Source organism: Papilio polytes, unplaced genomic scaffold (assembly GCF_000836215.1).
Source record: "Papilio polytes unplaced genomic scaffold, Ppol_1.0 DF823177.1, whole genome shotgun sequence".
In the NCBI taxonomy this organism is placed as follows: Eukaryota; Metazoa; Arthropoda; class Insecta; order Lepidoptera; family Papilionidae; genus Papilio; species Papilio polytes.
Genome location: NW_013526027.1, coordinates 3,514,142 through 3,540,345, shown reverse-complemented (window position 1 = coordinate 3,540,345; position 26,204 = coordinate 3,514,142). Strand labels below are relative to the sequence as shown.

General features: G+C 35.3%; 2 protein-coding genes across 2 annotated transcripts in view; one reads left to right on the top strand and one right to left on the bottom strand.

Annotated features, from left to right (window-relative positions):
* Positions 1-22,574, bottom strand: part of LOC106105190 (sialin) — a 29,703-nt gene extending 7,129 nt beyond the window's left edge. Inside the window, exons 1-8 of the mRNA XM_013285452.1 lie at positions 22,375-22,574; positions 20,468-20,530; positions 12,763-12,938; positions 11,444-11,577; positions 10,044-10,246; positions 4,943-5,029; positions 4,733-4,866; positions 3,562-3,711 (exon numbers count right to left, since the gene is read on the bottom strand). Of these exons, the coding sequence (XP_013140906.1) occupies positions 3,562-3,711; positions 4,733-4,866; positions 4,943-5,029; positions 10,044-10,246; positions 11,444-11,577; positions 12,763-12,938; positions 20,468-20,507 (924 nt within the window). The 5' untranslated portion in view covers positions 20,508-20,530; positions 22,375-22,574. The remainder of the gene's footprint in view (positions 1-3,561; positions 3,712-4,732; positions 4,867-4,942; positions 5,030-10,043; positions 10,247-11,443; positions 11,578-12,762; positions 12,939-20,467; positions 20,531-22,374) is intronic.
* Positions 22,575-24,623: 2,049 nt separating this feature from the next.
* Positions 24,624-26,204, top strand: part of LOC106105087 — an 11,795-nt gene continuing 10,214 nt past the window's right edge. The window contains exons 1-4 of the mRNA XM_013285312.1: positions 24,624-24,786; positions 24,902-24,981; positions 25,289-25,351; positions 26,010-26,202. Coding sequence (XP_013140766.1) covers positions 24,696-24,786; positions 24,902-24,981; positions 25,289-25,351; positions 26,010-26,202 — 427 coding nt within the window. The 5' untranslated portion in view covers positions 24,624-24,695. The remainder of the gene's footprint in view (positions 24,787-24,901; positions 24,982-25,288; positions 25,352-26,009; positions 26,203-26,204) is intronic.

The window sequence follows — 26,204 nt, the reverse complement described above, 5'->3', positions numbered from 1 at the left end:
CCTTTTTTTGTTGTGATACAAATTGTGAAAGATTTGCTTTTTTTTAATTCATTAAACATACATAAATTTATTTAATAAACGAAGTATTAAAAAATCAAATTAAATAAACAATAACAACCACGCAATTTAGACTCGAATAATGTTGTAAATATCTTTTTGCGTTTATGAAAAAAAACAACATTAAAAAACTAGACATTGAACAAATGCTGTAACTTGAGAATTGCAGCGCGTTAAATAGTGCGTTCACACCGAAAGCTACGGTCACCATGCGGGACATTTGTTTAGGACAATCCTGATTCAAATGAATGACGTTATTCTATTGTTTTACTACCAAAACCGCAAAAATAATAACATTAATTGCATATTTTTTTATTTAAGTAATAAGCTTTTGACTGAGTGGCCATTAGTCAACATTTTATGCTATTATTTAAATAAACAGTTCGACTGTTCAGCTGAACTGCCTGAATACTTACTTATTAGACAGATAGAAATTGACAAACACATAGATACTGGATAATTTTTTTTTAACAGACAGTTCCTAACTTATTTAATGCCAAGCTGTAATCTTAAAATGGGAAATTATAGACGTTTAAATATAGTTTTCGTAAATTTCAATAAAGCCAAGGACCTGGCATTAATTTCCATTTTAGTTCGATATTTGCGGTGCGGAATTTATGTTATTTGTATATTATCAGAGGCTGTCCACTAACCGGCTGATGCAATCGCCCAGGAGCCTTGCGTGATGCTTGTTTGTCCTTTGCAACTCGTAGAGAAGTCAGGCTAAATTATATCAAAATACCAACGACCGATAGTCTTGAATATAATACCACAGAACAACACGTTTTAAGACTTTTTAAAGCCGTGTAAAAAAATTCAAACCACTACATTTGTAAAGAAAACAGGCTTTAGTGCTTTAGAAAGCTGTTGGTATACACATTATTTTTTTTTAATTATACTAGAATTCAAATTCTAGACTACAGTAAATTACACTTGACGCTATAGTTTTTTATCAGATTAATATTTCCCGAGTAAAAATTAAGTGTTAACCGTTTTGTAATTTTGTGAAGTAATACTAAATGTCAAATAAAAATATTTCTATAAACAAATTCAAATCAATTCATGAACGACTTTAAAGTGGTATTCAGTACATTTACGTTAATCAGTATAACTGTAGCCGTCTTTCTCAAATTTAAATCCCATTGAAAACGAGAATTATTTATTCAATATTACATAATAATGTGGTTTTTAGCTTTAATTAGCGTTTGAATATTTTAAGCAGCAATCAAACCAGCTAAACTCGTTGACAACATTGGCGTCTCACGTGAAACTAAACTACCGTTAATTCGTGTTATAAGCGTGTCTGCTTTAAAAAATCGTGAATTTATAAAAAGGAGGTGTGAGTCACGTTTATTTTTCTAGAAGGTATCTTCAGGGAAAATGTTAGTTATTAACAACGTTACACGTGTAAGCAATGCGACTACAATGTATCGACCGCGGCACACGAGCCGCCACGTGTAAATACATACGGGAGAGTATACAGAGCCGGCTAGCTTACATTATATCACTTAGACTAAACATATTGTTCTTTTTTAAAACATATTTTGTAATTATCGAGTCAAGATAAGGCACGTCTACATTCATGCATGCTTTGGTCAAAATAGAATGAGAATTGTTTGAAGTAGCGCGTGAATCGGTAAAAGTTTTTAATTATGCATAATGAAGCACAAATACATAAAAATAATATAAATACATAGGTTTACATTGTTTATAGAACTTAAAGACAACTACTTCAAATTATTAGTATAATGTCTTTGCTGATTTTGTCCGACTTTTCATATATAACTTATGGAATCCCTACATATCGACTACATAGACACCTACATAGACTCGCCTTATCTTTTGTAAAGTTTTATAATTACGATTACGTTTTAAATTTATTGGTTAAAAATATATATTTCTATTGTTTTTCCATAGCTGTGATTCAGATTTCTGTAATAATTTTTTCTCTGAATAAAAAGTTTAGGCGGTCTATGCCTGGGTTATTAAATTTTGTCAAACGCTTCATTCTACCCAGTTCCAAAGACGTAAAAAACTGACACACTGATGACTTGACATGTGATTACACCATATATTGTTATCTGGACAATAATTTTCCACCAATGTATTGCCAAAGAGGTTATACTTATCATAAGTGATTAGTATGCAGGGAAGTACCCAATCACTTGTAAGTAATGAATACAAATAATATTCCTATACAAAAGCTACTGGAGTATTTTATTACTTTTAATGAATAGACAACTAACTTCAGTTCTTAGAAGTGAAGTTATCTATATCTATACTATATATACTAATATAAAAAAGCGTAAACACACATTACTTTGTTGCGTAGACTGTCAGCAATCACAGCATATTTTTGAATAATTCTTCTTTTCAAAAAAAGTCCTACACTTATGTCACGCTTTAGGCTATATATTTTCACGCTATTAAACTTAAGGGGTATATAAATTGGAAAAAACCCCTCATGTGGGAAAGGGACCAACAAGGTTATTATGATAACGGTAATTTTATATTTGCAATTGATACTTTGATAATAAAACAAATAAAAAAAGTTTTTTTTTTGTTATAATTTCATGTGGATGAAGCCGCACGGGAACAGCTAGTTTTCAATAATTGAGGTAATAAATTACGTGTTTAATTCGTTTATTATGATTTATTTTAATTGTGCGCTCGATAACACGTTCCTTTTTACCCCATGACGATGGTAAATGAAAAATACGAAAGCACTTCAACAATATGACTTTCCCATGACAAGATATATCAGGATGTTATGAGATCCGCTTCCTTTCATAACGAAATTAAACATATTCACTATAAATGTTAATGTTAAGGAACAATCGACATCTGCGTTAAACAGAAATAGTTATAAATATTTAAAATTGTATGATTTGTTTAATATAAGCAGATGTGAATATTTCCAACCGATTTTTATCTAAGGATCCTGACAACTTTAGATATAAAAACACTTGAAGAAATCTAAAAATAATGATTGAAATCACATCAATCATTGTTTTGATAAAAGATTATAATTTGAAATAAATGATCGTATCAATATTATTACAAACTAGCTGTTGCGCGCGACTTTGTCCACGCAATAGTAGGATAAAACAGTAGCCTACAAATGCCCAGCTACCCTTCAATGAAAACTGAAGCGTAGCTGACATAGACGGACATAGACATCGGTCGAAATCGGTGCAGCCGTTTCGGAAATTACCCGGAACAAACGCGGCTTGTGGACAGACAGACAGACAGACAAAAAAATTAAACGTGATTTTCGTTATCAGCAAAGCAATTGCATCATCTTCCCGAAATCTGAAAATTTTCTTTTGATATAACAAACAGACAGCCCAATTTTATACGTATAGATAGATAAAATCCATCAATGGGATTTTCTTGTCAAACACCGATCGATATCTAACATTTTAAATATTATAAAAAAGTATGGAGAGATGGGATATTTGTTACCTGGAATAACAAAAATCAGTATATAACAAAGTGACTTACGTGTTTAATATTGAAGTGCAGGATGCTCTCGATGTAGGAGGGCAGCTGGTTGACGACGGTGAAGTAGCCGAAGACGGAGGCGCCGTGCGTGATGATGATGGCCCACACCGGCGCAGAGCACAGCATGGCGCGCCAGGGGACAGGCATGTGCTGCACACAATATGCATACTTAAAAACAAGAAAAATCAAAGTAACTTTGTCTACAATAAAATTACAAGGATGTCAGAGATGCCTTCAATCAGTCGCGTTGAATAGGAATGGTTCGTGCTAGCCTCTACAGAAAACTATAGGAACGTTTAAAATTCTTCACTCTTTACGTAGTCTAAATCTCTTTTTGAACTATCCAATTATTTTGTAGAGACAGGTCAAGATAAGTTGTCGCAACAAAGTAACATCAGACCACTAAAGAGTAACTCCAGCGTCGTTGACAAACAGACATTGGGTAACGTTAAAGTGACATTCAACATAGAGCTTAGATCTGTAGACGCGTAGTGATGTAAGAGTGTCAAGTTGCATCACAGTTGTCCCTTTCACTGGGTTAATATTGGTAGCATCTTCAAGTAAAAATTTGTATTGAAAACTAAGTAGGAACACAAAACTATTGATATTGGAACAAACGCAGTAATAGTAAAACTAGTGAAATTATGTTTATATTATACTACAAAGTTTATAAAAAATGTTTAATTGGTCCATAGAGAAAGTTAACGTTGCATAGTTCTATCACTAAGCGGCTCCTAAAACAGCCTTATCCTTAGCGCCCACGCCCTCGCTCTCACCCACTCCACAGTTAACTTTACGACGTTAATTTCAATAGAGAAAACTTTACCGGTCCAACTGTACAGTGGGACACTGAAAGCGGTTTTATGTTCATCAGTACTAAACCCTATTTTATCGTCAACTATCAAACTGACATAAATATGTACTACTAGCTTTTGCCCCGACTCCCTTTGCGTAGAATTAAAAACAAAAGTAGCCTATGTATTCTTCCAGACTATCCTCTACATCTATACCAAATTTTTCCAGCCGTTTAGTGTACAAACTCTAACAAACATCCATCTATCCATCTAAACTTTCACATTTATAATATTAGTATGATTAAATAAAAGGTTATCTAGTCTAGCTTGTAGTGAACTTGAGTTTTCTTCAATGCTAAAGCGTTATATGGACTCACCCCCTTAGTACTGTTATCCTGTGGCAGAGCTTTGAGGAGGTAGTTGCGCTCTGCTTCAGAGATGCGCGGATGCTGCGCCGGCGAGTCGTATACCACCGCGAACCACGCCACAGACCACATCACACCGATTATACCTGCCCCAGCAATTCACCGCATCAGTATTATGTCGAATAAAGGGATTTTATAGTAATCTAAATTGAAGGGACTCACCGGTGAAGTAGAAAGCAGATTCCCAGCCGAAATGTGCGATAAGAAAGCCGCACACCGGCATCGTGATCGCAGCACCCAGAGATGAGGCTGCAAGAATACATTCCTCGTTTATCCAGGTTTGCGGAAAATGTCTTGATATGACCTAAGGAGTCTGCCCATAAAATTATCCGAAATCTTTATACTTTTTTTTCTATATTTGTTTCAACGGTGACGCATTAGAAACTATTATTAAAATGGCAATCAAATAAGAGAAATCAAGGAACAGGTTATGATCGGAAAACCCCGGGCGGGTAAAGGCCATCGATGGCGGTCAAGGCGACATTTGCGAATAAACCTTAATGACATGTATGCGTTTTCCTCGAAAATGCCTAGACCTAGATGGTCGTCGGCGCAAGGAGAAGGGCAATGGGCACATTAAGGTTGTGATATTTTGCTAACACTCAAACATAAATCGATAAACAGAGATTTTCCTTCCCGATACCTTCTTTAAGGACTTCAACGTCATTTGTGGTAGTTAGAAAAATAACAAAGCGTAGTAAAATGGCAACGGAAGTGACGAGTTTAAAATAACATAAGAAATAGTAAAAATGTTATAAACGATTTCAATTCATTGTTGCAACAATGTAAAGTAACGTTTACATTGATTCATGCGGCCGGGCACTAACAACAGTGACACGACCGGTGTCAAATTCCTAGCTCTGCGACCTGTGTCGAGTAAACAGGATATTCGGCAGCGTGCTACTCATAACAGATTTATTTTCAAATTTTCATAGAAACCTCACTCACGCCTGTAACCTAGAGAGGTTGGTTGACACATCTCTCGCTTCTTCCACTTCTATTTATGAACGTATACATAATTCTTACAGGTGCGCTTGTCCTTTTGCGTTCTTAGAGTACGCGCACATCTTTGACTAAACTATGTCACAACTGTTTAGTTGCCCTTTGATTACTATTAGTTTATACGGAGGTGCGCGCACAATTTTTAGTTGTGCAACTAAACAGTTGAAAGGGCTGCTAAACAATCGACAATCGCACAGCAGTTGTCCGATAGTTTAGTCAAAAGTGCGCCTGCTCATAGTAGTTATTGTGACAGAATATGTAAGATGCGAGACTCGATAGTGAGGCGTTTCTCCCGCGTCAAATTCCTACGCGGAGTCTGGCCGGCAGCCGATAGTCGACAGCCGACCGCTACGCTGACGAAAGTGAAAGCAAATCGCCTACCGCGCCGCATGGGAGCTCACTAATAGCCGAGAAATATATGAAAATTGATCTATTACCTAGAGTAAAGTAAAAAATCGACATGACTTTATATTAAGAAAAAGAAATTATAGATTAGTTAATGAAGTGTTATAAAATTCGACCTTTCCGTGTGCAAAGGTAAAGTTAAATTGCGTTGTAAAAACTATAGTCGTAATTTTACGCACTCTATTGTTTTTATCTCTATGGATTTTTTTCATCACAACACATTCGTAATTAAATTAATTACCTTTCGTCGCGTGATGTAGTTTTTATCATTATCTAACAAGGAAGCGGCAAAGTGGGTGTTGCCCGCTAGTCAACATACAAAACTAAATGACTTGCGTAATACAAAACACGTGCTGATAGTACGTTTCTTAATTAATAATAAAAAACTGCATTCGTAGTTGTATACATTATTACATCATCACAAGCTTACGTATTACAAAACATCGCAATTCAATAACTTTATTCTTGTTCATCCATCCCTAATTGATTTTAACAAGGTCTGTTTGGTTTAGAATTCTTCAAGCGGTAGTTTAAATTTATTTATACTACTTTTCAAACATACTTCAAAATAACAAGCAAGTTCTGAAGTACTAGAAACGTCGGCCGCGCCCCCTGTCCTAGCTAACTGACGTAAGTCGGAACAATCAGAGATTATTCTACAAGTACAAAGCTCGGCTCTGTTCTCACATAAACGATGTATGTAAAATGAGGTTTATTGCTGACACGAATCTGCACCGATTGCAAGCAAGCTTTCGTAAATTAATTGAGTTAGATTTATAAATATTATGCAGTATTATCGCGCGAAACTTTTCTTACCTGTTGATATATTAAAAAATCTTATGAAGGAAGTAATAAGTTGTTGTTATTGCTATTTTCATTTATTACGACGTATTTTGTAAGTATTAAATACTAATTATTTCCAGTTTTTGAAGTATTAGATAAGATATAAGGTAATCAAAGATTAAAACACTTATATTCGACTGTTCTAAAACTATTCAAGGATACTTTATCAAACAAAAAATCACCTATACAGATTTGTAATCTTGTTTCTTATTGCGCGTTAGTTTTTTTAAAAGCGGACGTACATCTGTGACTAAACTGTCGCACAAGTGTTGTGCGATTGTCGGTTGTTTCGCCAATGCTACTGTTTAATTGCACAACTAAAAATCAATTAGTGTGCGCACCTCCATGAGATAATAGTTGTTCGATAGTTTAGTCAATTTGTGCGTAAGCTCTAAATATCTAATCCTTTCAAATAAGCAGAGAGCTAATCCGACAATCTTTTATTATACTTTCGAGTTAAAGACGCAATTACAAAGATTTTTGTTTCAAAAATTATGTTTGTCGGTGGCAGAATTTTCAATTGAGACTGTCAATTTAAAATGACCGATTATCCTCGCCGACTGTCTTCTCGCAACAAATCGATTGAATCAATTCGTTACGGTAAAAATCACCAAACTGAATGTACTAACTGTATATTTAACACCAGCTGTTGCCCGCTACTTCGTCCGCGTGAAATTAAAAAAATAATAAAAGTATATATAAAAGTAGATGAATTACATTTCTAATGGTGTAAGAATTTTTAAAATCAGCCCAATTGTTTTTACGTGAATTGAATACATACAAAAGCAAAATATTCTAAAAAAAATAGTACACTAAAAAGTAACGAAATAATTACTTGAAAATAGTAAACCTCCCTTATTGTAGCTGTTATGTCTATATTGTACAATTATTATTACCTTGATGTCGGTGTCAGCCGAGGTATGCAGTGATATTTATACGTAAAGCTTTCTAAATTTTATTTAACAAGAATTGTTCATAAATATGCTGTAATTGCTGACATCTTAGGCAACAAAGAAGTGTGTGTTTACGCTTTATTATAATAGTATAGAAGTATAGATAGTTCTACAGCAATTTATCTCTTTATTTATCTTTGTGGTATTGTTAAAATTGTCGTTATGTAACTAGCAGTATGTTACCTGTAATAATTTCATCACGACATTCAATTATTAACGGCAACGTGACTCGACTGAGAAATCAATTGATAATTTATACACATCTAAGTTTTTGTTGCAAGTTTAAGTATATGTCTATTTTTTATGTCGTTAGATTCATCTTTTTTACTGCATTTAATTAATTCGTCTGAGTGCGCCTTTTACGATTATAACTTGCACAAGAATTATGAATAGCGTTCTAAGTTTTTATTATTCCAGTAATACAATTGGAATGAGCAGAAAAAAAATTAATCTTTATTCGCTAATTATTTATAATTAGTCTCAGAAACTGAAATTACAGTAATGCAGTGTTATACCGATATTATTTTGGTCTTCAGCAAGTAGCGCTTGAAACCGTAGAACTAAATTTCTCTGTATACTATTACGTATTGAGATTATATTTCGTTATATTTAACAGAATAAAAACAACAATCATACTAATATTATAAATGCGGAAGTTTAGATAGATGGATGGATGTTTGTTAAACTTTGTAGCCTAAACGGCTGAACAGATTTCGATAAAATTTGGTTCAGAGGTTAGTTTGGAAGAACACATAGGCTACTGACTTCACTTTTGTTTTTTATAATTCCTCGCGGACGGAGTCGCAGGCGAAAGCTAGTATATAATAATACAAATATCACTGCAATGGAATTTAACAGTTAGGAGCATTGTGTCAGTGTGTATGAGTAACGTATGCGTCACTCTGTACTAAATACGTCCTTCAGTAGAGTATGCAAATGTTATCGCGGCGCGACGCAAGGTCCAATTATCTGACGTCTTATATTTTAAAACTTAACAAGCAATTAAAATTTAGTCTTAGAAATGAACGTAAAAAAATCATCGTGATAACCAAAAGTGCTAAAAAAAGTCGAAATTAAAATTAATAATCCAACAATAATTACGAAAAGTTACAATTAAGGAACGAATAAACATCTAATCGTCTAGTTTATATCGTAATTATATTTAACCGTGCTGTGCCACGTTTCAGCAACATTAGCAATGATAAATTAAAATAACCGTGACCTATTAAAATGAATAACGAGCGGTTTCGGAATAGCGGCCCAGTCCCAGCCCAGTGTGACCCTGCGCGCGGGCGAAGCTCTCGCCACAGGGCACAGGCCCCCCGCCCCTCTACACACTAACTTAATAGTCATTAAGTTTTATAAAAGCGTCACTATCGACTTTTATAAGTGTTAAAAACAAATGTGAAAAATCATCCACATTTATCTCTTTCTTTAATAATCGCACTAGGATGTAAAAAACATGCGAGTATTTAATCATTGAGTATTGTGCGCAGTAATTTTAACACGTGTAGATCTACACGTAAATAAATTAATGGGTTCCATTAGCTACAATACACGATCAAGTAACGTATTCGGAGACTAACGAATAATAAACCACGTTTCTCGGTAGCCGGTGCACGCGCATGGCAACCGTTGCGCAAGGTTAGCGCGCGCAGTCGTGCGGCGCGGGCCAATGAGGGGCCGCGCTCGCCGTGACGTCAGCGGCCGCGCCCGCGCGCGCCTCCGACGCCATCTTGCATCGGACGCGCGGCAAAACGACCATTGTAAAAATAAGCCGAACGAGCCCACTCGACGTCGCACACCACAATCACATTGAGAGATAACACCCGGACGCATTATACTATTGCGTCTTATTTGTCCGTTAAATTATCTTTCTAGCGTCATGATTGTTTACTTATTGGGCCTAATGGATGATGGAATTATTTCTCGGTCGTCAGTCACTATAGTAAAGCTAAAAAAATGTGATTGACGACATTACAATGACGACATAAGGTGATAATATATCGGGCATTACAAATAGAATACGTTTAGTAAATAAAGTAGGTTGTTCAACTCACCCATCATATTGGACATGAATTTAGATCTATCCATGGGCGGGATCCACTTGGAGGCCATAGGCAGTATGGCGGGCCAGGTGACGCCGAGGAAGAAGCCCAGGGCCACTCGCAGCGCCACGATCCAGCCGAAGCCCGCCGCCGCCGCCGCGGGGGACAGTAGCGTCAGAAAGCTGGCTAGGAGAGTGCTGTACCCGAACACTCGCCTATTCAAAGAAACACCATTAAATCCAACCTTACCATGTGATATCGTCAATTGAATACTAACTAGCTGTGCGTATCTTTCGCTTTTAGATAAAATAAATAATTTTATAACAATACCAACACTCAATGTTTTTTCTTATAACATGAGAGTTTCAGTTTAGTTAACAATGTAGAGCAGCTGGCAATGGCTCGTCAGGAATCTGTATCAGTAATCAGCGCCCACATCATCGAACATAAAAAATGACGCCCGCCATTTCACGCATGATGGCGCTCACGCCATGCCTGTACACACCGCAATGGCGATAACAGCTCGATGGCACAATATTTCGCTAATGTAAGTCTCTAAGCATTTGTTCATCTGTGTATAATCAAAAACATCAATTTATAAGTAATTCTTTACTGTTAAATGCTATTAAAAAACCGTGTCTATTTTACCAAGACGTACATTAAGAGTCATCATCGATCATCTAAATTGTCGTTAGCTATTCAGATAACATATCTATTCAATTAAGGAAACTTTAAAATTAATACACTAAAAAACGAGGACCACGTGTCCAGTATATTTGAACCTGATGGCATCGTCCTAGATTCAAAGCTAGCTCAGATATTAGTCAGCAAGCAGTTGCTGTCATCGCCCACACTGGTTGCCCACAGATAAATAATAAAACTCCAACGTTGTATCCGACCAAGTTAATACCTACGTAAAGTATCATTAGTCAATTACACTCTGGCGGGGTTTAACCCAATGGTCTTTCGTAACATCATATTCTACTCTATTATTATTTAAAAATTATTACTTTTTATTACAAAGATTCCTTTGAAATTTATTTAAGAATTAGTTTATCATATACAAAGTACATAGTTATCTAAACATTGTTAATAGCACCCAAAAATCTAAATTAAGGCATGACGTAAGAGCGATTGGTCAATTGTGCCTGTAGAATAAGGAGCCGGGCGCTCGTTGACTTCGACCCTTCTATTAGCGGTTTCTGGAAGCTTCTGCGGAGACGCCATCTTGACTTCCCGATTCCACAACGAACACGCGTAATTGACTAATTGACTTTTAGTGTGGTCATAGTAAAACATCAATCATAGTTAAATATATAATTCTACAGCACAATATGGGTTCGTGCGAATTTTAGTTCTTACTTATAGGTTCAATTTACAAATTTAATAAAGGGGAAATTGAAGATTATTACCTGGCGCCGATAATTTCAGCGAGGCGGCCGCCCGGCAGCTCTGTGAGGACATATCCCCAGAAGAAGCATCCCAGCAGGTGGTTCTTCTGTTTCATATCCCAGTGGTAACGTGTCTGCTCTATGTGTTCTGGATGCTGCACAACATATTACACTGTTATTTACAGTTGTATAGACCTTACGTATACAACAATGTTAAAGGAATTGTGGAATAAAAGTTCTCTCCATTCTACTATTGTCGTTCTAATAAACTTTCAAGCAAGCATTATCCTATACTGTGAACTTCGTCGAAAAAACACAAACAAGAAGGTCCATAAATAGCCCAACTTGTCATGTAATGATTGTCGATTACATCATACAGATAACAAGCGATACGTAGAGAATTGATACGAGCTATCTCTAACGAAATACGTCGCAGAAATATGTCTTAATTGACCACCGACCGCGCACATTAATCATTATATCAACAGTTATTTATAGCAAGCAGTTAATTGACACACGGACAATTAGTCGGAAGGTGAATACTCTGGAATTATACGAAAAGAAAAATATTAAAATCAGATACAAACGAAAGATCAATAAATTATCCGCAAAAGAATTTAACCAATAAGAATTATTCTCAGATATCTATAATTTCCAGATATCTTCAATTATAAACAAGTCTACCACTCCGGTCTACTTTTAACTTTACAAATCCAGATTTAACTGGCAGTTCACTGACTGCTGACTAGCACGTGTAAAACACCGTCGATTGCAATCTGCGCACTTTGCAGTTTGCACCAAACTATCATCTGCTATCAACATGGCTGACCTCTCGCCCCCTACTGGAATGTTACAAGTTATCGTAAGACGATACACTGATGTCATTTCTTGAAATCTCAAACTGATATAATCCTTTCCTTGTCACTTAAATGGGAATTTGATATTTAAATTAATTAACTGTTATCCATCTAAATTAAAAAAGACGTTACTTAAATAAAACAGACTTAAGTCTTTATCTCCACATGTTATGTCCATTTTAGGGCATTCTTTTGAAAGTAACATAATGCTGATTGTTAAAAACAAATCATTTGTATATTTGTGACAGCAAATAAGGAAATACGTAAAGAAAAAGATGTTACTAAAGAACCAGTTCTGAGTAATGTATTCTATTACATTGTATTCTAAAGACAAAGTATAAAATAAATTACGTTTCAACGAGTATCGCTATTTTCTATAATGTAATGCACAATGAACAGCTAACAATTGAATTCTTAGAATTCAGTACAACTGCCACTGAATTACTCAAAAGCGTAATTAAAAATGACTTGGTGGTCATGTACCTGAGTGACATTGACATGGTCTGTGAGGTTGGTGAGATGTGCGACGGTGGTGTGGTTGTCGGACTCGTCGTAGATCATCTCGACGATGGCGATGGTTAGGTTGACGCGCAGCGCGTAGTTCAGCATGAAGCCAAGCAGCACCATTATGTTCAGCACTTGCACGCATGTTAGGCGTCCTGCAACAATATAAACTTTACATTTGGAAGTCTATCTATAGAAAGCTATCCGCTATTCTGTTTAGGTTTATAAACAATTTGTTTTCCTCATTATGAACATTTTACATATATAATACCACAAAATTCTCTGTAATGAGCGGAGGCACGACTCAGACCTAGCATCCTGGGATCACAGTTCTGCAAGGCAGGCGTTCGCAATGTTATTTTCGATCGCCTACACTCCAGTAGCTTGTCTAAAATAGCCCCCATTAGAACATGCTTGATCTAATAATAATTGTGTTTCATTTCGTCGTTTAACTTTTAGCAGCTAAATAATGTTGTAGTGCTTTATACCATTTGTACTTTACTCGTATATTATTAGTAAAGCTTATGTTTGGACTTCATAAAATAAATCTAATGCTAAATACCGTAGGTTATTAATTCCGAATAAATATACAAGTAACCCAATTTTAATGTATTAAAAACCGGTATTTGTTAATATATGCATTGATTCATCGAGACCTCAGCGATATGTTTACGATATCTTTACCGTCAAGGTTTTTGTTCGTTTTCGCGTAAAATACGTGAAATTATCATAAAGTCATGGACTGTCGTTAGGCAAGAGACAGGTTTGCGGAGTGCAACAGTATCAACACATTGCTATGTGACACAAGGATGCTGGGATATAGAAGCGTTGCTACCTACGCTGATACGTTCACATTTACGTTACCGATTGCGAAATTATAATGAAGTATATCAATCTACATAAACAATTTTTGAATATATTATTGAACAATTTTCGAAAATCCACCTTACGTTGATTATTTTTATTTGTATGAATGCATGACAATGTTATAGTTAAATTGAACTGATGGTCAGTGAACTGTGCACGTCTTTTGCAGAAAAATCAAAATGAAATATAATTGTGTCTAAATTAAGTCGGCTTTACGGTAATTAATTGGGAGGAAAATATTGTTTTTGCATTGTGAAGGTCACAGGCAAGTTTAATTCACAGATTCAGTTAAGATCGCGCACGCTGAAAAAACTTGGCAGCCATTGCATCAACAGCGCGCAAAACACTGAAATAGAATGATATTGTGAATTCTCCTGCATCTGGCTCTCTGCGATGAAACGCTTTCATCCACATTTCATTATTATTATTTTTGATCAAAACTGATTTTCTCAAACACTCACTTGGAATTGAACAATTTTAAAGTAACAATTTCAATAATAACAGGCGCAACTTACACCAGCGTCGGATTTGAACGCTGCCTGATAAATATCTCTCACAATCTATGTAATTCCTACATGATTTCGTAGTTATTGTCATGTACTGCAACGTCCTCTGTCTTAACAATATTTCCGCAATGCTCAATGCTCGGTCGTGTTATCTGCGGCTGCGACATAATCTGACTATAAACGTTTTAATGGTCGTTAACCGCTTTGCTTATCAAACCCGCATCAACACCGACAACTAACCTTGCTGTGAGATTACTTTGATTGTACGGCAATTTGTTAAAGATTACTTATGAAAAAAAAATAATATCATACGTTTCAAATTAAAATATGGTAAAGACCATGAATGACTTCATGTTCTTTAGTACACTTTCAACGCTACAAAAATTCTAAGATCTAACCATTGATGGTTAACACAAGTTGTTATTGCGAAATTTACACCAATTGGAATGTTCCGGAATACTTAACTGTCAGACCACCAACAGAAATGGCTTCGAAATTACAATTAAAAGAAGATTATACGTGACAGGAAATATAAAAAAACCAACATAGCGTTTACGAAAGGAAACCAAAGAACGCATGATGAAAATTCAAGCCGCGACCGACAAATTACGAGACGCGTCGTGAATCAGCTGCGGTCGTGGAAGTGCGTACTGAGCACCGAACACCGACGCTACGCAACCGATCGTATTGCCTTCAATGTATGAGAGAAATCTTACATCCGTTGTAATACCAACGAAATTCCTCTGAATATAACTCTCGAAGTACATTGAGCTCTGTGACATTGCAATAGAAGTCATAATTGCAACAATCGAGATACGATGTATTATGCATAAGACGTTCGGGAAGATCCGAAGTTGAATTGCAATTAGATATTCAACACGAATGGCCTTCAATATACGTCGTTTAATTTGGATTTTAAGAAGATAAATTTTTTGATAAAGTAGCAGACCGTGTCGTTTGCTGTGGATTCCGCTAATTCATCAATGGATAACTAACAAAGTAATGTATTATTACTTTGTATTAGTAGATGAAAAATTTTAAATTGTTTAAAGCCAATCATCATCTCCCGTCCTTATTCTACACCCGTAAGTATTCGTCTTCCAGGTGTAATGCCCTTCTTGATCAACTTACCTATTCATGCATCCACCCCATCCACATTTATTACTAAAGTTCTTGTAAGCAATAGGAGGAACAAAGTTTACTGTGTTCGTTTGTGGAAGTGTTTTATCGCGTTCTCATATAAATTCCGTATGCAATAAAATCCGACAATATCCGCCGTGTGACGGGGCGTGTGGCGGTCAAGGTCTGCAAACGGAAGCTCGTGAAAAACCTTCCACTGCGACATTGGCTGAATGTTTACCTAGTTACTATTTCTTAAATGTGTTTATACGACATACGATCAGCCGTGATGATGACGGAGGTCTTTATATGCGAAATTGTCATCAAAATCCTCACTACATTTTGACAAACAGTTAACATAAGTTTTGAAGTAAAATGTTTAACGTTGACCTTACTGCCGAAAAAAACTATAACCACAAAATGTTATAAATTTGGAGTTACGACAGTTTTCTTAAGAATTAATGTCTCGAGGCTGGCGATAGCAGGTTACATTGTAATTGTTTGCGAATTTGCAAAGTGATTCAACTGGCATTCATTCAAGTCGAACGAACAAAGTCGGACACAAATATTTACACTTACAATATTTTCTTTTTTCATTAAAGAAATTATTTGCCTAAAACCACTTCCTAGTGCAGTCATTTTTAATTTTGCTAATAAGTATTACAAATGCGAAAGTTTAGGAGGATGGTTGGATGTTTGTTAGTTTGTAGTCTAAACGGCTGAACGGATATTGATGAAATTTGGTACAGATGTAGAAGATAGTCTGGAAGAACACATAGACTACTCATTTTTTTTTACTGTCACTCGGACGGAGTCGAGGGCGAAAAATAGTCTTTAATACATTAAGATTTTGAACAAAATAAAACTAAAGTAACGTAAGTACTTATCTTGCGAAGTGCTCTGTCACGGCAGTCTAGACATTCGACGTCAGACAAGATGAATTACATTTGATAATGTTATCGCTAGTTTTAAAATCATACATCCCGCTTGTTCCCCTTGAAAAATGTGAGATAACAATGTCTTTTCGTACTGGTGCTTCGTCAGTGGAAACCGACTGTTAGCGCAAGCAATGCGACATTTGTGATTACTTTAATCCAATTTGTACTCGTAATATCGCCTTATCTTAACGCCGCATACAGCTGTTGTACAAACAGACGGATTCTGTTTACAGTAGGGTAACCATATCTCTCTCTAGTCCTTAAAAGTTTAGTTTTACTTTTCACTCGAAAATTGTTTATTGTAAAGGGATAATCAATATTGTAATCAATTATTGTAAGCGATTTTAATTACTTTTTATAGACGAGGATCCTATAGTAGACTGAACTGTCATTTCAGCTGGAAATTAATCTGGCTGGAGTGAAAACGTCAATTTTAAGTAAGAACAGTTTGCTGTTGTGTGTGTGTTTTATTATTTAGGTGTTTATGTAAAATAATTGTAAAGAAAAGTAATGTAGTGATACATTGCCAGTAGTTATTCATAAAATACATTAGTTATATAACACTAGTGTTCACTGCGCAGTTTCATCTCGAGTTAATGGCGTAAACTATCGCATAAGTAATAACACTTAACTCCGTAAAAAATGTGGACATATTATTTTAACCAGTTTTTTTACCACACGTATTGTATTAGAAAAAACTTATTTAAAATAAATTTCTAAGAAAGCACTTAAGGCGAGATTACACAGTAAAAACATGGAGAAAATATTTTATTTCAAGAACAAGATATTAGATAAAAAGTTAATTACAGCATTTAAGAAAACCTTACGTGTTCACTGTTAGACAATGGCCACATTTAAAAGACATCCATAAGTAATCTCAAGACATTTATCTTAATACGAAGGCGGATACGAGCGTGAAACGGATAATGTTTGTTGCTTAAAGACAGAAAAGATTTATATTTGTGTAGATGGAGATAAAAATGTATTTATTTTATAAAAGGTGTTATATGTAAAATATTGTAACGTAATAGTGTTTATATTGTGATTAATAACCGCCTATATTTCCGGGTTTTATAAATACTTTTTACTAAATGGTTGTCGATGATCGTAGAGATGTTTATGTAGCTAATGAACAGGCTTTTAACCGAATATATTTAGGATAACAAATAGTATTAAGGGCTTAAGTGAGAACCTTTGAAGCTTGTAGCGAGAACAGATTTGTAGGAGGCTGAAGAAAAAAATTATGCCTGGTGATGATAATCACTTATTCGGTAGAGGACAAACTTCCAGTTACTTCATTAAGTAGTGGTTAAAAAGCATATTAGTGTTTACTCAGTGTACTGATATTTTAAATAAGAGAATGTTGTCAGAAACGTGTTTACAGCGGCAACAACTCTTGCATCATAAGTAAACAAATTGATTTGTACATTCATTTAGTTAAGTAGTCGACAGTCGCAGTGGGCAGGTTACCGTTAGACGGTTAACAGCTCGCCGGCCAGCGGCCAGCGGCCAGCGGCCAGCGGGCACCAGCCAGTTAGCATGCACTTTAACCGCGACGCTGGAACTAAACAGTTAACTGAACGACGTATTGTTTGCCAGCTTGATGAAGGGCCTGTTCTCGAACGACCACATTACGACACAACCGCTGCCGATTAGCGGAAACCTCAGGAATTCACTAAAACAACCAATATTTGTGTTTAACAACACTTATCATTAACTCGTTTGGGATGTTTAGAGGATTTTAAGCGTTTTAACATGACTTATCTACTCAAAAGTATCAACCATTCGATTGTCTAGGACCACTAAACTTTCAGTGGGGCCAACACACAATGGCCAGGCGGGAATAGAGGGGTTTAGTGGGTATGCCCCATTATGGGGAGAGTTTGACATAACTCTCGTGTCTGCCCCGAGACACGGAGAATGCGTAAAGCATTTCCCGTCAAAAAAAAAGGACAACTGAATTCTGAACTGAATTTCCTTGAATCAACATGAAGCTAAGCTAAATAAGCTCCGTATAACACGATGGTATTTAAATTATTTTATAGTAAGACGTATAAGGAAAAAATGCACCTAGTTCCAACGTTAAAGTTTACTATATTTCTTGTACAAACTAGAAGCTACATATAAGTGACAGTATCGTTGAACAACTAAATTAATTAAATAGTAATAAGGGAATTCTTGTAGCGGCGCTTGCTGGGCAAGGAATGTCGGGTGCCAAGTCTACATAAATTCATGTCGTGCGCAAAAAATGCGCGGCGTCCGTCTCGATACATTCATCTACAATTAAAACAGTTAACCAGGATGACCAACTGTTAATTATTTTTCAGGATAGTTTTTTACATAATTATAGTATTTACACAATTATGAGAATGCAAAAAGCTGAAGATAGGAAGCTATTTTAGATATAGTCGTTGAAGTATTTACTTCCTTATAATATAGTCAATGGAAGGTTTTATTATTTTTTGTGATTTTCCGGGAAGGAAAATCACCTGCAAAAAATCCGTAATCTTTGGGAAAAAAACGTTGGCGCTAATAATAATAAAAGCCGGTTTTAGCATTATGTGTAAAAGATTGTCACTCTAGCTTCGATAGGCGTATTTAGTACACCCTTGGAATATGTAAACGCAGCTTGCAGATAAGAGGCGGTGATTTCTAACGCACTTTCTCTACAAGTGAGCGCAATAACTTAGATAATGTGAACTGTTGCGCTCCGGTCGGGGGAAGAAGACTGTTAAGTTAGTTATTTTACAGAAATATCCACTTAGTTAATAGCCAATGTCCACGTGGATTAAGAAAGATTAAAACTTTTCTATCAGGGGTAAACGCGTTTCGAAGTTGCAACATCCTACTTGTTTTAAATAATGTTTAAAACGGTTTTCAAAAGTGAATCACTGTTTAAATTATCTTTCACATGACTAAGTACTTGTGTTACAACTTAAAATTAATCTCACAGCCAGACAAACGGACTCATTTAATTTAGACAAGTTTTATAGATTAGTAGAACATTTTGAAATCAGTACTAATGAATGCAGGACAATTTCTAATCAATTGTATGATTATTCGAGCATGAGTAAAAGATTGACAGTCGGCATAATTTTATCTGCACATCAAACCCAAAACAAGAACTAATTTCATGCATGAATTACGCGTAATATAAGCGTTAAAATTTTAATTGGACGAAGGACTAGCGGTCGAATATTGACACACTTAAATTTGTAACAGCGCCTTAAATGATAAGGCGACGCTAACACTCTAGATCCCATTAAATCACAATCTATCAGATTGTTAAGCGGCGTTTCGAAAGCGAAGTGTTTAAATTTCGTTTTAGTATTCGGCCATAACTGTACCATGTCAGTATTAATTTGCAAGTGACAGATGTGTCATGGTTTAATTTTTTATAACAACGTTAATTAATGATCGTATCTTGAGTATTTGTTATTATGAAAGAGGTCAGTGATCAATTTTAAAAACGTTTTGACGTATTGATGTTAGTTTTTTTTTCAAACAAGCATCAAGCGACCGTGAACTTCAATGGTACAATAGCAAAAGACGTGTTTGTTGATGAGAATCCGAGCCAGCGGCTGTCGGCGGAGGAAGACGATGTGATGTAAACAATGGAGTGACCTTTCCAGCACATTCTGCAGCTGTCATCGATGCTAATATAGGCCGAGGAAATAGAATCAACAAAAGATTTTACGCAAAAAAATATTTTAAGCTGATTTCTACAAGTGAGATATTATTGTACAGTTAACAAAATTTCTTATTTTACTGTTGAAATTAAAAACATTATTAATAACTTTAAACACGTTAAAGAAATAACAAACCAGATATTTTCCGAAATTTTCTAAAACAACCTCTAGCTTAATATTTACAGAGATATTGAAAATCTACTATTCAGTTAAGTGAATATTCAAAGAGAATTGCTCCAATAGTTGTGGTTAACAGAGTGTACGTAACAAATTTCAATCAAAATAAAATAACAAAGAATATGAAGAACTCGTTAATCGATTGCACCGGAAGTTAGATTACGTTGATAAAAAGTAGCGGAGTTATTTGCATGTTGGCCAAAGGCCAGGTGACGTCACGGCGCACCCCGTATTGCCAACTTACAATAACTTTATAGGCTCGACTTGGCAACAGATGGTCGCCGTCGCACGCTGATTGTCCGATCGTATGTTTTTATGTGTTGCTTATGATTTGAAATACATTACTGTAATGTTAGACGTAAAATCAAATTTGAATGTACAAACTCACCTGTAAAGTTTCTCGCAAATGACTTCTCAGTTTTAGCCATGACTTTGGAATGCTTTTATAATTCTGAAAAGAAAAAACTACTATGAGTTTGTAGTACAATCCATTACTATTGAGTGGGGTGGTAGAAAGCACACCATAGATATCGTTATAATTTCATACCCTAATATAGTGAAAAGCTTGGCTTTCTAGTAGAATAACTCAAATAATGTACAACTTTTGCCGTATTTGGCAAAGTTGAGTATCAGAGTCGCAATCTACGATCGACTAATCTTAATGAGATGAACAAAAAAATATTATTAAACATATGTAGGCCGTCAATTAGCCTATTGATGTATCGCGGTCATTCGTTGTCGATGGCGGTGTGGCGGCGGTGTGGCGGCGGTGTGGCGGCGGTGTGGCGGCGGTGTGGCGGCGGTGTGGCGACACGGAGGCCGTCGCGAATTTAAGTAGACCGTTAATCTGACAGACGAGACGAGAGGAAAGGAGGAGACGCGGCGCCGGCGCTAAATAACGGAACCATCCCGCGCAAACCCACTCGCTACTGTTGCGAATACATTCAATACAAGAAAATACCAGATCTTGTTGATAGATCTCTATATTATTTATGACTTTATAAACTACAATTTTTTTATATTTATGACCTGTGTGAAAAAGCTCGCCTGTCAACAGAACACATTTCCTAGCAAAGGGAAAGTTATTGTCTATCATTGGACTATTCGATCTATTATATTAGAATTTAGATCTATTTTTCAGTCGTTTCGAGCTGTTTCTAAACACGCGACATATTTTCCTCTATATTTCAACTTTCACACGGATGAGATACGCAATAAAATTCGCAGCTCGCGAAATCTATTTCGGCGACTTGTCTCAAGGTCACGGCATGCGTCAAACAATGTTAGCGCATCGATTTTATTGAATAGCAATTCTTTTGTCTTGTTCACGCCTGTGCAAACATCGGGCCTCCCCGGTGAACAGAGTAATCAAATGCAATTCATAACTGCAAATCAATTACAAAAACAAAAACTTATCAATTTTAAGTTACAAGTACGACCTAAGTTTTGTTTTAAATGGTAGGATGTAAATTCTATGAAAATAATATCTTTTGGTCGTTACAGAGTAGAGTTTTTTAAAGTGTTATTCATATTATGAACAAATATGATTGTACAATGAAGATATTCGACGAAACCATAATTTAACATAACCGTGACCCCGTAGGGTTGACGAACCCTTGACGTATCGTATCGACTTGCAGATTCGAAAATCATTAGTTTTATTTGCTGATTGATTGTATTCCAAATTATATTATTAAAAAATATTGAATATATTTTTAATCATAAATCGAATCGTACGAAATTCAACTTTGTTGAGATTTTACCAACATTAAATTACAGTAACCAATTAGTTAAATAAAACATTAACGATGTTTCTCAATAAATCGAAAAACTTATTAAAATCTACGGGAAACGGTTATCAGCATTGTATGTAAAAAATGTTCGAGTGACGTGCGTTACGTTGACGCTAATCGAATATCGAATGCATAGCTGTTGAATTTTGAATAGAATCGACTTTTGACAGGAAACAGTTACATTTATGTAACTAGTGCTACTGAAAATAAACAACAAGCTCTAAACTATGTCACTTACAGTAATATTTTATTAAAAGAAATTATGGATGTAGCATGTTAAAAAAATTGGTTACCTAGTTTTTATATATGTTTGTACTATTTGAGTTAAAATATTTCCAATTTTAAACTTCTTGATAATTTCCAAATATATCGTAATTCGTCTTTAGTTCTTAAAAATATATAGCTCATAAGAGGATCCGAGTAAGTTAATAAAACTTTACCATAAACAATCGATTTCTAGGAATATTTATTTTTTTAATAAAATATACTTCACATTCCTTACCTTATATTGACACTTAAAGTAACAAAATACTACACTAGATGACTAATACACTGGCGATGGAATTAACACTACGTGGAAACTTTTTTTAAGAATTAAAAATTATATTTTTTAAAAACTAATATGACACGAAAAGTTCTCGAGCCGAGAAGAACGCACGCACCCTACACCGGCAAGCGCAGAAACCCGACTGATGCGACGAGCGCGACCTCATGTGGTTGTGGTGAGCGCTCGAAATACCGATTTTAAACAACGACACATTTTTTTTGTTACAGATAAAATATTTTCACAAAAAATCTTTTTGTTATTTTAATATTAAACACATTAATATTATTATTCGTAATGAATGTATGTATGTAATTACGTTCACTTGGCAACATTTAATATAGTACTGCGATTTGATTGGCTTATACAAAGAACCCTAATTTTAGATAAAATTAAATATAGACATAAAATGTAATTAAAAACAATAAATGACTAATAACAAATTTGTGTCATGTTACATTTTTTTAGAAAAGCAATTCAACACTGTTATAAGATTTAAATTATTGTAAAGGTTGCAGTTGTAGTCATTGTAATGATGTAAAATTTAAAAAACTACCTTCATTTTTTGACTTTTGAGCAAATGCATCTTTTAAATTTAGTATCACCGTGAACAAGCAATACGTAACAATACGTACCGGGTATCAACTATCAATACCTAAGAAATATATTTTTCTATAAAATTAAGTTAACTATGAATCTTATTCGACAAATTCATTAAGTGATAACTGTTCATAGTGTAAAAAGAATATAACATAATAACTTAAATAATTAAAATGGCGACAACAAACTTTTTATCCGTTAAAACACATTTATCTGATTTTAAAAGTAATGCGGACAAAGATGCAATGAGCGAGGTAAGTCATTACATTACTATTCATCGCGCTTAGATCTAGCAACTACATCACGACTTAGCCAGTTTCAATTGCCGCCATTTTTAATATGTTTCATTGATACATCCTCGTGTTAGCAAAACCTTAGTCGTGTTTTGTAAAGCTGTTCTAATACTACACCAATATTTGAATGGTGGGCAATGTAAACCAATAAAGGTTTCATCCATCCACGAGGTTTGCCTCTTAGAGAGGTGCATGTTTGCAACTTCCTATTACAGCTAGGTACTGGGTAACTTACCTATCAAATATAACAACGTAGGTATTAAGTACAGTAACTAAATAATCTACAAATGTACGATATTGCATCATCTTATAATTCAATATTGAATTTAAACACCTCCATCTCGTCTGATTTGCAGGTTTCAGAAAGCGGTACGAGCAATTCCGTCGCATCAGCAGAAGATGTACAAAAATTGGCAGTGATACTCGGTATTAGTAATGTTGAGGATGTCTATCAAGAAAAATTTCGCGTGGACAGACGTAGACTGGAAGGAATGCTGGCTGGTATGCATTATGTTAACTAATGTCCTACTGTATAAACTGTACATGTTAACTTACTTTTTTTTTTTTTTAGAAAATTTGGAGGAATCACAAACGGCTCAAGCTTTTTTTCATCGGGTAAGTATATTTCGACTAAATATTTTTCTATCACATAGATAAATACAACTAGTTGTCAACTAAATTATTTTTTTAATGTTCCAGATAATGAGCGAAACAAACACTTTAATAAATTGGCCAGCTCGATTAAAAATTGGAGCGCGATCAAAGAAAGGTATCCGAGTCCTATTTATTATTTTTTTTCTTTTACATTGTCGGGTTTAACATTAAATATTTTAACGCAATAAAGAGAAAGAAATATTAATAAAACCAAGTGGCATTACTTTTTTTACTTGTAAAACGTAAAAAAGAAACATTTTGAAATAACCCGATGCAAAGATTATTTTAAAGCATTTAAATTACCAATTATCCAATTATCCAACATTCTGTACGTAAAGATCGAATAGTTGAAACGCCAGCACCACATTTCTATGTAGAAAAAAAATAATCAATATTATTATTTTTTAAATAAATTCAAATGCAATAAAAACCATTAAAACCACTAAATTAAAAGTATATTAAAAAACCACCAGCCATCAAAACATTAATTAATATTTAAAAAATAGTGACAAAAAGTCATTTCAAATTTTTGAACGAATAACGTTTATTTGTCCTTTTTCGAGTTTTAAATATTTTGGCGGGCTGCGCCGAATAGAGTGAACTACGCCGGCACGCCACGGCTGGCGCCAACCTGGCGGGCGTCGCGATTCGTTTTAAATTTTTTTCATATTGCGCGGCTATGTCAGTTTTACCTTAATTGTTAGTTCATGAAGTAATTAAATTAAATCAAAAATGGTTGTTAACGAACAGTGCGATGAATTATTGTATCAAAAGATTTTTGAAATTAGATGTAAAAAGTTTAGGGATTTTTTATTTGATTTCGGTACGTTATGTTGTTTTAATTCAAAATTGTGGTTTAGTTTAAATTTTACAATGTAAAAGTTTGCTTAATTTGTTTTATCTTGAAGTTTATTTTTTAATACAAATCGTGTGATTAGATCCTCATGTACGTATTGCGGGAAGAGCTGATGATGTGAAACGAGCCCGGGAGAAGATTATGCAAGTATTGGACACCAGAGTAAGTACACAATCAATTTACTTCGAATATTATTTACCGGTTGGATACATTTAAGTATTCATAACTTGGTATGAACAGATGTAGAACGATGGCACCTGTCGTCGAAGAGTTGTTGTAGTACGATGGGGTTAGTTCAGAGCCAATGTGTGCTGATGCAGTGGTACCTTCGGTATCAACAGCACCAGTGCCGTTACTCGAAGTCGTACAATTTCCTATAGGCAGAAGTCGCAGCCGCGTCATGTCATAAATCGCCTAGGTGCAAATGTATTTTTGTTTATTAATTAGTTACATTTTAATTTTGTTCCAGAGCAACCGGGTCACGATGAAGATTGACGTGAGCTACACGGACCACTCCCATATCATTGGCAAGGTAAAACTTTTGGATTATCGACTTTTGTTATTAAATTACTATAGACTTTTATACAAGCTACTGTTTATATATTTTAATAAACGCTTCTCTACAATTCAATGGGAGATTATAATGTAATTTTTAGATCAAGGCTAAATTTTTAAGTAGGTACACAAAGTAATAAAAAAGATAATAAGCATTTAGAGTACAAATAAACACGTGTGTGTTGCATCACACTTTAAGACGTTAATTACAGCATCGGTTGTAATTATCGGTTGTATCTATCTATTTACTTCTATCAATTTTGTATTCTGTTACATCAATTTTTTATTAATTTAATTTATTTAAATAACATCAGTATAAACGTAACATAATAGTTAAGGCAGAGGCGCGCAACATTGTTGGGATAGTTTAGTATACTGTACAAAGAATGCGGGCAGCGACGTCGACTGCTCGCAACTCGCCAATGGAATATTTCCCAAGGCGATAAACACCGATGAGGCGAGAGGATGCATGCAGCTCGTTACCATAAAGTCAATGGAAAAAATATTGTATCGACAGACTTATATATATCCAACAAAGTCGATCGAACAAAGAATCGGTCTAAATGACGTTGTGTTTAATTGGCAGTTTTGTGTAACTAGTAAGTATTAAGTATATACCGAAGCGCGTTGTGCAGGGCGGGCTGACTATAAAGCGCGTGATGGAGGACACGGGGTGCCACATCCACTTCCCGGACTCGAACCGCACCAGCGCGACGGAGAAGAGCAACCAGGTTTCGATAGCGGGCGACATGGAGCGCGTGGAGCGAGCCCGCGCCCGCGTGCGCGCGCTCACGCCGCTCGTCTTCAGCTTCGAGCTGCCCATCGCCGGC